The 12,639-nt window shown below is 41.9% G+C and overlaps 1 protein-coding gene across 1 annotated transcript; it reads left to right on the forward strand.

Annotated features, from left to right (window-relative positions):
• Positions 1 to 905: 905 nt before the first annotated feature.
• On the forward strand, positions 906 to 7,196 carry LOC307070145 (UDP-N-acetylglucosamine--peptide N-acetylglucosaminyltransferase 110 kDa subunit-like; the record flags this gene model as incomplete). Its single annotated transcript, XM_079728724.1, has 4 exons — positions 906 to 962; positions 3,840 to 4,431; positions 4,758 to 6,043; positions 6,204 to 7,196. The coding sequence occupies 4 exons, from the start codon at positions 906 to 908 to the stop codon at positions 7,194 to 7,196; spliced, it is 2,928 nt and encodes a 975-aa protein (XP_079584850.1).
• Positions 7,197 to 12,639: the final 5,443 nt, after the last annotated feature.

The following is a 12,639-nucleotide window of genomic DNA, read 5'->3' on the forward strand; positions in this document are numbered from 1 at the left end:
GAGTACATTAAATTGAGCTTAGTCTGCTCTTCTACTGGCATATTTGAGATCCAAAGAATTTGCTACTTAACTGGATTCAGTTAACTGTATATTTCAGGCACTTAAAACTCACCATGTTCCAAATTTCCCCCTTTATTGTTAGTAATTTTCTTGGGAATCTGGATAACATTAGATGGAATAAAGTTAGTGAGTGGCCCAAGATTGCCTGAAATTTTGTTTGTCAGAGTGGCCAGGGAAAGTTAAGCAAAGAAGAAAACCAAATGAAAAACAGAATCACATTATTATGGCTGACACAAGATTCCATGCAGAGGTCTCTGTAGAGCTGGGTTGGGTCATAACTTATGCCAGAGCTCTAGGTGGCGTTGACACCATCTCATGCCAAGCTCTCAGTTCTGGGCTAACGTCATCTCTGGTCCACTCTATGGAGTGGAAACTTTGGAGGAATGGCCAATGTGTTCCACTGTGTAGGAAGAGGGAAATTGTGAACTTTACTTTCTAAATTGTGGAGGAAGTAACCACTGTAAATGTGCCTTCAACTATGGTGTTTAATTTGACCAGTCAGATCAATGCCTTTCCCCTTGAATGAAATGCTGCTACGTATATGAGAAAAACAAAAAGGAATAGATAGCTAGTGGGAAGCAGCCGCATAGCACAGGAAGATCAGCTCTGTGCTTTGTGACCACCTAGAGGGGTGAGACAGGGAGGGTGGGAGGGAGGGAGATGCAAGAGGGCAGAGATATGGGGACATATGTATATGTATAACTGATTTACTTTGTTATAAAGTGGAAACTAACACACCATTGTACAGCAATTTTACTCCAATAAAGATGTTAAAACAAAAACTAGTATAGGGAGATGGAGAGACTGGGAGTCTTATTTTCCCAGCAATTAACTTTTCCTCGACCATGACCTTCCCTTGGAGTCTCATAGACCTTGGGGATGATCGCAACCCCTTGGGTTGGGTAATGGCAACCCCATCTTCACTAGAACCTCTATAGTTAACTTTGATTTTTCCCACTCCATCTATCCATCCCATGTATGCAGTCAGACATTTGATCTTGGACTTTTACTGACAAAATGTCCTTGCATATAACCATTTCTTTTCACTCCCACTGCTACTGCTTTTGTCACTGCCTTAACTAGGGCTTTATCTTTACGTTCTTTATATAAATATATAAATATCTATATACAAATAAAATATACAAATAAATAAAATATAATATTAATTCTGATGATTTTAAAGTCTTTTCTTGATAAAGACTTTTCCTGATAAATATACACAATATCTTATCTAAATATTTTTGTATTATCTGTTCTTTTCTTAGAATTTTAGTCATATGATTCTATCTCTTGGTATGTCTAGAAATTTTTGATTGAATGCTGACTATTTTATTTGGCTTTTTTTATTTTTCTCAGTGGAAATGGTGTTTTGCTTCAAAATATTTTACTCTACCTGGAAGTAGCAAATCTTCCAATTACAATTTTTTAAATGCTTTCAAATATCAATACTATAGGTGTCACAAAATCTAGAAAAATGACATTTGAAAATTAATTACTGCCAGATGTGTCTCTATAAAACTTTTTCCCCACTCTTGTAGCTATATATTCTTTAACTGCCTCCTCATATGACAGTTTATGTGTTTTAGAAATAAAATTTTAAGAAATAAACTTTGTAGTTTATAGACATAGATTTCTTTTAACATGGTTGTTTAGAGTTTGCTTTTAGTTATTAATAGTTTAGAAAAGTTTATTTCAGCGTCACAATTTATTATTGATAATGTCACATTAATTTTCATTGTTATCTTTGAGAAAACCTCTATGGATTACTTCCTCATAAATATTTACTATTATAAATGCATTACTGATTTCAGTACTGCTATAGGTTTGTGCATTACAGGAATTCTGATAAAATACTCATTCACACCATTCCATTGCACACATTATTGATGGGGTATATTCTTTTATTTATTTATTTATTTATTGTTGACTGTGTTGTGTCTTCGTTGCTGTGCGCAGGCTTTCTCTAGTTGCAGCGACTGGGGGATACTCTTTGTTGCGGTGTGCAGGCTTCTTATTGCGGTGGCTTCTCTTGTTGCAGAGCACGGTCTCTAGGCCCGCGAGCTTCAGTAGTTGTGGCTCGCAGGCTCAGTAGTTGTGGCTCACGGGCTCTAGAGCGCAGGCTCCATAGTTGCGGCACACGGTCTTAGTTGCTCCGCGGCATGTGGGATCTTCCCGGACCAGGGCTCGAACCTGTGTCCCCTGCATTGGCAGGTGGCTTCCTAACCACTGTGCCATCAGGGAAGCCCCTGGAGTATATTGTGTTTTTTTCGTTTGTTTGTTTGTTTTTGCGGTATGCTGGCGTCTCACTGTTGTGGCCTCTCCCCATTACGGGACACAGGCTCCGGACATGCAGGCTCAGTGGCCATGGCTCACGGGCCTAGCTGCTACGCGGCATTTGGGGTCTTCCCGGACCGGGGCACGAACCCGTGTCCCCTGCATCGGCAGGCAGACTCTCAACCACTGCACCACCAGGGAAGCCCTGGAGTATATTCTTGACAGAAGGAAATTTCCATTTTGACTAAGCATTGAAGAAAACTGAATCTTTGACTTATCTTTCACATGCCTGATGATTGAAATAATTTTCCACAGCATAACTTCTGGTTTTATACTTTTCAGTTCTTTTTTTCTTCTTCAAATGCACATGCTTTGAGAGCTGTGAAGTGCAAGACATGGCTATATTGTAAGGTGGTTTTTGTCCTTATGCTTCTGTGTCTTGTGCTAGTTAAGTCAGTAGAGTAGTCAGTAAGAGTACTGGAAGTTATCCCTGTAATGGGATAGTATATAGTCAATTACATATGGTGGTGTCTGAAAATCACATAATAGCCTCACTGAAAACATCTCCTTAGCCAGATTTCCAAAAAGCCTGTGACCAATCCAATATGATCCAACATAGCAGAATATGATAGAAGGAAAATTGACAAAGAAAGAGACGCTGGTCTTACTTGATGGAAATTAAAATATCTCACTTTTGACAATTTTGCAAAAACCTATAATTACATGAACTAATTTCTAGGGTTCTTCGTAGGACCTAAAAAGGAACCCATAGAGTTGTGGAACAACAATAGAAGCTACTGTGATGAGAAGCCCGGGCACTGCAACAAAGAGTAGCCCCTGCTCGCTGCAACTAGAGAAAGCCTGCACGCAGCACTGAAGACCCAATGCAGCCAAAATAAAAATAAATAAATAAAAATAAATAAATTTATCTTTCAAAAAGTAATACTCAGGTTTGAGGCATAAGAAATTTGATGAGGAGAAATTAGCTGATGTTTTCAGAACTTTTAAAATATCAAACTCAGTCTCTAAGATTTTAGCATTATATACAACATCGGTTACTTATTAGTGGTTTGGGAAGGCCAATTTAAAATTTTATCTTACTGTATTGAAATTCACAGCCCTAATGTTTTCCACGTTGACTATATGAATGATGAAGAAAAGTCAATCATGAATTTCATTTCCAAATGGACAGAAAACAATATTTTAAAAAGTGTTTGGCCTACTGACTTTTGATTTCTTCTAAGGCAAATGGATAGGTAATTTTTATTCCCTGATTAGGAGAAAAATGGTGGAAGAGGGCAGGGTTAAGAATTAAGATTTCAAGAGCATGAGAGGTAGATGGCCAACCAGAGTTCCTAAGGTTCGGTGCCTGTAACTGTTGCCACCGCTTAAGCCTGTCAAAGCAGTGGTACGGCTGCTGCGCTCGTGTTTCCTACAACTAGAAACATTCTTGCCAGTAGTGGCGGCAGCGGGACTCAATTACCCCCTTTTTTCACTCTCTCCAGAAGCTCCAGATGGCGTCTTCCATGGGCAACGTGGCCGACAGCACAGAACCAACGAAACGTATGCTTTCCTTCCAAGGGTTAGCTGAGTTGGCACATCGAGAATATCAGGCAGGAGATTTTGAGACAGCTGAGAGACACTGCATGCAGCTCTGGAGACAAGAGCCAGGCAATACTGGTGTACTTTTATTACTTTCATCTATACACTTCCAGTGTCGAAGGCTGGACAGATCTGCCCACTTTAGTACTCTGGCAATTAAACAGAACCCTCTTCTGGCAGAAGCCTATTCGAATTTGGGGAATGTGTACAAGGAAAGAGGGCAGTTGCAGGAAGCAACTGAGCATTACCGGCATGCATTGCGTCTCAAACCAGATTTCATCGATGGTTCTATTAACCTGGCAGCCGCTTTGGTAGCAGCAGGCGACATGGAAGGGGCAGCACAAGCTTACGTCTCTGCTCTTCAGTACAATCCTGATTTGTACTGTGTTCGCAGTGACCTGGGGAACCTGCTCAAAGCCCTGGGTGGCTTAGAAGAAGCCAAGGCATGTTATTTGAAAGCAATTGAGACGCAACCGAACTTTGCAGTAGCTTGGAGTAATCTTGGCTGTGTTTTCTTTTTTTTTTTTTTTTTTTTTTTTTTTGAGGTATGTGGGCCTCTCACTGTTGTGGCCTCTCCCATTGCGGAGCACAGGCTCCGGACGCGCAGGCTCAACGGCCATGGCTCACGGGCCCAGCCGCTCCGCGGCATGTGGGATCTTCCCGGACCGGAGCACGAACCTGTGTCCCCTGCATCGGCAGGCGGACTCTCAACCACTTTGGCTGTGTTTTCAATGCACAAGGGGAGATTTGGCTTGCAGTTCATCACTTTGAAAAGGCTGTCACCCTTGACCCCAATTTCCTGGATGCTTATATCAATTTAGGAAATGTCTTCAATGAGGCACGGATTTTTGACAGAGCTGTGGCAGCTTACCTTCGTGCCCTAAGCTTGAGTCCAAATCATGCAGTGGTACATGGCAACCTGGCTTGTGTATACTATGAGCAAGGCCTGATGGATCTGGCAATAGACACCCACAGGCGAGCTATTGAACTGCAACCACATTTCCCTGATGCTTACTGCAACCTAGGCAACGCTCTCAAAGAGATGGGCAGTGTTGCTGAAGCAGAAGATTGTTATCATACAGCTCTCCGGCTGTGTCCCACCCATGCAGACTCTCTGAATAACCTAGCCAACATCAAAGGAGAACAGGGAAACAGTGAAGAGGCAGTTCGCTTGTATCGTAAAGCATTAGAGCTCTGCCCAGACTGTGCTGATGCCCATTCAAATTTAGCAAGTGTATTGAAGCAGCAGGGAAAACTGCACGAAGCTCTGATGCATTACAAGGAGGCTATTCGAATCAGTCCTACCTTTGCTGAGGCCCACTGTAATATGGGAAACACTCTATGGGAGATGCAGGATGTTCAGGGAGCCTTGCAGTGTTATACTCGTGCCGTTCAGATCAGCCCTGCATTTGCGGATGCCCACAGCAATCTGGCTTCCATTCACCAGGATGCAGGGAATATTCCAGAAGCAATTGCTTCTTATCGCACTGTTCTGAAGCTTCAACCTGATTTTCCTGACGCTTACTGTAATTTGGCTCATTGCCTGCAGGTTGTCTGTGATTGGACAGACTATGAGGAGCGAATGAAGAAGTTGGCCAGCATTGTGGCTGACCAGTTGGAGAAGAATAGGTTGCCTTCTGTGCAGCCTCATCATAGTATGCTCTATCCTCTTTCTCATGGCTTCAGGAAGGCTATTGCTGAGAGGCATGGGAACCTCTGCTTGGCTAACATAAGTGTCCTTCATAAACCACCGTATGAACATCCAAAAGACTTGAAGCTCAGTGATGGTCGACTGCGTGTAGGATACGTGAGTTCTGACTTTGGGAATCATCCTACTTCTCATCTTATGCAGTCTATTCCAGGCATGCACAATCCTGATAAATTTGAGATATTCTGTTATGCCCTGAGCCCACATGATGGCACAAACTTCCGAGCGAAGGTGATGGCAGAAGCCAATCATTTCATTGATCTTTCTCAGATTCCATGCAATGGGAAAGCAGCTGATCGCATCCATCAAGATGGTATACACATCCTTGTAAACATGAATGGTTATACCAGGGGTGCTCGAAATGAACTCTTTGCTCTCAGGCCAGCTCCTATTCAGGCAGTGTGGCTGGGGTACCCTGGGACTAGTGGCGTGCTTTTCATGGATTATATCATCACTGATCAGGAAACTTCACCTGCTGAAGTTGCTGAGCAGTATTCTGAGAAACTGGCTTATATGCCCCATACTTTCTTTATTGGTGATCATGTTCCCTCACCTGAAGACAAAAGCCGTCATCGATTTTAAGTCCAATGGGCACATTTATGACAATCGGATTGTGCTGAATGGCATCGACCTCCAAGCATTTCTTGATAGTCTATCAGATGTGCAAATAGTCAAGATGAAATGTCCTGATGGAGAAGACAATTCAGACAGCAGTAATACAGCTCTTAGTATGCCTGTCATTCCTATGAATACTGTTGCAGAAGCAGTTGTTGAAATGATTAACAGAGGACAAATTCAGATTACAATTAATGGATTCAGTATTAGCAATGGACTGGCAACTACCCTGATCAACAATAAGGCTGCCACTGGAGAGGAGGTTCCCCGTACCATTATTGTAACCACACGTTCTCAGTACGGGTTACCAGAAGATGCCATTGTGTACTGTAACTTTAATCAGTTATACAAAATTGACCCATCTACTTTACAGATGTGGGCAAATATTCTGAAGCATGTTCCCAATAGTGTACTGTGGCTGTTGCGTTTTCCAGCAGCAGGAGAAGCTAATATTCAACAGTACGCACAAAATATGGGCCTTCCCCCGAACCGTATCATTTTTTCCCCTGTTGCTCCTAAAGAGGAACATGTTCGGAGAGGCCAGCTGGCTGATGTCTGCTTGGACACTCCACTCTGTAATGGACACACCACAGGGATGGACGTCCTTTGGGCAGGGACCCCCATGGTGACTATGCCAGGAGAGACTCTTGCTTCCCGAGTTGCAGCTTCCCAGCTCACTTGTTTAGGCTGCCTTGAGCTGATTGCTAAAAATACACAAGAATATGAAGAGATAGCTGTGAAACTGGGAACTGATCTCGAATACCTGAAGAAAATTCGTGGCAAAGTCTGGAAGCAGAGAACATCTAGCCCTCTGTTCAACACCAAACAATACACGATGGAACTAGAGCGGCTCTATCTACAGATGTGGGAGCATTATGCAGCTGGCAACCAACCCGATCACATGATTAAGCCTGTTGAAGTCACTGAGTCGGCCTAAATTATGACTGTGTGCCCAGGAGAATTACCCCTGTAGCTGAGCCTCAACCTTCTGAGGGAAAGGGAACTACTTTTTCAATATCATGTTGCAGATGGGTGACAGACAATGATAAGAAATAGCACAGCCAGACTTGCTTCCTGCATGATCACGATAGGGAGAGACACAAGAGATGGGAAACTGCTGTTCCACAAGGAGTCTCCATCGAATTTTGCAGCAGCCAGGTGTTTGGAAGGTCTGGAAGGTAAGTCTGGAAGGTCTGATCTCCCTTGGCCTTCCAGGGGATGGATGGTTAGTGTGGAAGGGAGATAGACATTGCCCAGCCGTTTTGTGATTATCATGGATTGATTGAGTCTTCTGAATTATTTTTTTTCTTTATATTTTGGGTATTGGAGCTTTTAAAAATGTTTGGTTTCAGGTATTTTTATTCATGTGAAGTGTATATGATTCTCTTGAGATAAGGTTTTAAGCTAAAATATTCCTTGTTTTAGTTTCTGAACTCTACAGATAAATGGGGACTTTGCTGTTGTAGTCCTTTTATAGGTTTTATAAACCACTTGAGCCTGTATCAGTCACTTTAGTGTCTGACATAACGTTTGGAATGCTCAGTGCTTTCTTGGTTTGTACATGATGGCTTCAGTTCTTTTTCTGCTCCGTTTCCTTCTTCCCTTCCCCCCACTGTAAAAATTCTCCTGTAACTTGGCTAACACAAAACCAAGTCTGATTCAGAACCTCCCAGAGTGTTTCTCTTAAACACATCATCTGGTGCCAAATGAAGATTCTTAGGAGTGCTTATTAATTATGAAGGGCACAGTTGTGGTACTGTCACTGATGATAATAATAATGGATATTTGGCCTAGAGTTTTGACCTATTTCACCAGTGTTTTACCGTTGACTGCCCCTCTATGCTGCTTCCAAAAGTGATAGTGTGTGATAACATTTTTACTTTCATTTCTAAAGTTTGTTTTTTTTTTTAGGTGAGTCCTGTTCTTCCTTTTTCTTTCAGCAGAAATGAAATCCCAGGTAAGTATAAGTATTCAAATATTTGATCAGTAAGTCACAGTTATCTCCAGTACATTAAATAACTTTCATCAAAAAACATGTTATAGGGCTTCCCTGGTGGCGCAGCGGTTGAGAATCCGCCTGCCGATGCGGGGGACACGGGTTCATGCCCCGGTCCGGGAAGATCCCACATGCCGCGGAGCGGCTGGACCCGTGTGCCATGGCCGCTGAGCCTGCACGTGTCTGGAGCCTGTGCTCCTCAACGGGAGAGGCCACAACAGTGAGAGGCCTGCGTACCGCGAAAAAAAAAAAAAAAATCATGTTAAAGGTAAAAAGCTCTGAAGGACCAGCTATGTATATGATAATTATGTTTCAGGCCTTCTAGGGTATTATATATAATAACTTGTCTTCTGGTCGTGGTCTTGAAGTCTTTATGGATTCAGCCTCAGTAGTAGCGAACTGCACTGCTACTTGGTTTGGAGTACAAATTAGACTTTAGTCCTCCTGGAGGTTGAGTTTTTGGTATTGAAAACCATAGGAATGAAATTATTGTATTTCAACAAAGGATCGAGGGCTTGAGGCTTAAACAAGCCAACATATGTGTGGGAAGCAGTCAGCCTTGAGAGCAGGCTACGGACATGCCAGACATGCCGCCGCTGCTCGAAGGGACTGTCCCTACTTGTTCCCCTCCTTGTTCCATTCCACGGGAGATAAATCACCAGGGCCCAGAAATCAGAAAGTATGTAAAATGAGACAAGCAAACCTGTCTCCCCCCTGCATGTGCAGGTTATTTTGGATGATTCTGGGTTTATGGGTTTTCTCCCACAGAAGTTAACCTTGAGCCGAGACAGTGTATTGATAATCTAAACCACCGTCTGGCAACCTTCCCTTTTCTAGTCTATATAATCTGCAACCGTAGCATAATAAAACTTGCCTTGCAACCATCAGTTGTCTTGGTCCTTCTGACCCCATTCGTCGGTGCTACTTCAGTTCCTTACCCCGTCCCTTCTGACCCTGGGCGGTGAAATCCTCTTTCTGAGGCTGGTCCGCGGCAAGTGGCGCCCGAACAGGGACCTGAAGCGTGAAGGCAATTAAAAGAAAAAGAAAGTGCAGGTAAGAGAACCCTTATGCAAAATATGTGTGGCCACGAGTAAAAGTGAAACTAATAGAGGCATAAGGCAACAGTCAGAAGTAAAATAAGATGGGGCAAAAGGGCTCAAAGGAGCGTGAATTATTTGCTCCGGCTTTACTTTCGATGCTTAAAGCTCGGGGTAATAAAGTTTCTACCTCACAGTTGACTGAATTTTTGCAGCATATCCATGATGTATCTCCCTGGTTTCCTGATGGTGGCTCTGTGACATAGAAATCTGGCAGAAAGTTGGAGAAGATGTAAAAAATTATTATGAGTCTCGAGGGCCTACTCATACTGCCGTTGTTACATTTAGTTTGTGGAATCTGATAAAAATATGTTTAGGTTCTTCTCATGATAGTGTTGATTTGAATGTAAAGTCAGAAAAACATAAGCCTCTGACAGAAGAAAAGACTGTATTATCAGCTACTGCGTCACCACTTCCTAAACCGAAAGAGCTAATTAATTTAAATATTTCAGATGAAGAGGAACATTTTGACTTAACAGATGAGGCTTTTAAACATAAAAGAGAGAAATATCCTGAGGATGATTTTCTAATGGCTATGATAGATAAGTCAGTGAAAAAGCTGCAAGTTAGTAAGGACTGTCTTCCTCAAAAATCTACATCTGTAAAAATGCTCAGTCTCTTGCAACATGCTGTACAAGCAGCAATAAAACGAGGAGAAGATCCTATTTTCTGTTGTCCTGTCCTAGAAAGACCTGATCCTAATAATCCTCAACAGGGTATTAGGGAGCATCAGGCTCTTCCTTTTAAAGTTTTGAAAGATTTAAAATCTGCTTGTGCTCAATATGGGCCCACTGCTCCTTTTACTACTGCTATGGTTGACACTATTGCAGGAGAAGCTCTTTCCCCCGCTGATTGGAAGTCTATTGCACGAGCTTGTTTAAATGGTGGAGATTATTTAATATGGAAGTTTGATTTTTATGAACGGGCTGCTGAACAAGCAGAAAAGAATGCTACCCATGATATTCCAGTTGATTATCATATGCTGATTGGGGAAGGACCATATATTTCTTTACAAGATCAATTAACTTATACCTTTGTTGCTTATCCTCAAATAAATCATTTGGCATTACAAGCCTGGAGGAAATTATCTTCTACACACAAAACTGAGGATCTTTCAAAAATGAGACAGGGACCTGATGAACCATATGCTGATTTTGTAGACAGATTGTTACAGCCGGTGGGGAGACTCATTGTGGATGGACTCACTGGTACAATTGTAGTTAAGCAACTTGCTTTTGAAAACGCTAATAATGCACATCAGGCTGCAATTCGACCTTGGAGAAAACGGGGAACATTGGAGGATTATATTCGCCTTTGTGCAGACATGGGGCCTGCTTATATACAGGGTGCTGCTATGGCTGCAGCATTAACTAAAGTGGGGTTTAAAAACAATCAAAAGAGAACAAACACTAGTTTTCAATGTGGAAAGGCAGGTCATTTTGCTGGAGAATGTGGATCTTTTCATTGTCACCCTGGTCCTTCCTTCCCTACTCAAAACCCTCCAGATGGTCAGAAAATCCCTGGTTTACGCCCTAAATGCAATAAGGGAAAACGTTGGGCACGAGATTGTCGCTCAGTGGCCCACAAGGATGGGACACCACTGTCGGGAAACTCCTCCCGGGGCCTTCCCCGGCCCCAACGAATAATAGGGGCAACGTCTGTGTATCCTCCTCAAACTATCAATCAGACATTAACCAAAAACAAAAACATACAATATCTTCGCTCTCCAGAGCAACAGCAGGAAGCGCAGGACTGGACCTCAGTACCTCCGCCCGATATGTATTAACTCCTGAAATGGGTCCTCAGGCCCTCTCTATGGGCATCTATGGACCTTTACCCAAGGGTTTGATTGGACTATTATTGGGAAGAAGTAGTGTCGCCATGAAGGGTTTAACTATTATGCCAGGACTCATAGATTCTGACTACGAAGGAGAAATAAAAATCATGGCACAAACTATAAAAAATATAATGACGATTTCTCCTGGTGATAAAATTGCACAATTGCTACTTTTGGTACCTCATGGACAAATTTTACAACATCAAAAGAGAGAAACAAAGGCTTTTGGGTCATCTAGTGCTGCCTACTGGATTCAGAAGATAGGGAAAGAACGTCCAGAAATGAAATGAACCATTAATGGAAAGGTTTTTTCAGGTTTGTTAGACACTGGAGCTGATGTCTCTTCTATGACGCAGATGCACTGGCCTAAACATTGGCCCGTTCGTCCTATTATTACAGAACTTCAAGGAATAGGACAGAGTTTTTCTCCTATGCAAAGTAGTCAGTTATTATTATGGCAAGGTAGTGAGGGCCATTGAGGATACTTCCAGCCTTATGTTTTGCCTGGGCTGCCTTTAAACTTCTTGGGCCAAGATATATTAAAAGAAATGGGAGTATTACTTTATAGTCCAAATTCTCAAGTCTCTAATATGGTGTTGGATCAAGGATTTCTTCCCACAAAAGGGCTGGGAACAAATCAAAAAGGAACTGTCTATCCTATTGATGTGAAAATAAAAAGTGATAGAAAAGGTTTGGGTTTTTCTTAGGGGCCTTGGATTCTCCTCCACTCACTGCTGATCCAATTACTTGGCTGAGTGATGACCCTGTATGTGTGGACCAATGGCCCCTCACAAAGGAGAAATTAGAAGCTGCAGAACAATTAGTACTGGAACAATTAGGGCATTTAGAAATTTCCAATAGTCCTTGGAATACTCCTATTTTTTTTATCAAGAAAAAATCTGGAAAATATAGGTTATTACAGGGTCTAAGAGCTGTTAATAAAACTATGCTAATAATGGGAGCTCTTCAACTAGGCCTAGCCTCTCCAGCAGCCATACCACACAATTATCATCTTTTAGTTATAGATTTAAAGATTGTTTTTTCACTATTCCTTTGTTTCCTGAAGATAGAAAACATTTTGCTTTTAGCTTGCCTTCCTTAAATTTTAAGGAACCCATGAGGAGATATCAATGGAAAGTAATGCCTCAGGGCATGGCAAATAGTCCTACATTATGCCAAATATATGTGGCTCAGACCTTAACTCCTGTGAGAAAAAGGTTTCCAACGTTATATCTCATACATTATATGGATGATATACTTTTAGCCACTGATAATATTTCTTTATTAGAGACTGCTTCTCAATTTTTACAACAATCCTTACAATCATTTGGCTTGGTCATTGCCTCAGAAAAAATTCAAAGACAATCTCCATTTTTCTATTTTGGAAAATATATTGATAACTCTACCATTAGGCCTCAAAAACTGCAAATTCGAGTTGACAATTTAAAAA

This window comes from Hyperoodon ampullatus, assembly GCF_949752795.1.
Source record: "Hyperoodon ampullatus genome assembly, contig: scaffold_231, whole genome shotgun sequence".
NCBI lineage: Eukaryota > Metazoa > Chordata > Mammalia > Artiodactyla > Ziphiidae > Hyperoodon > Hyperoodon ampullatus.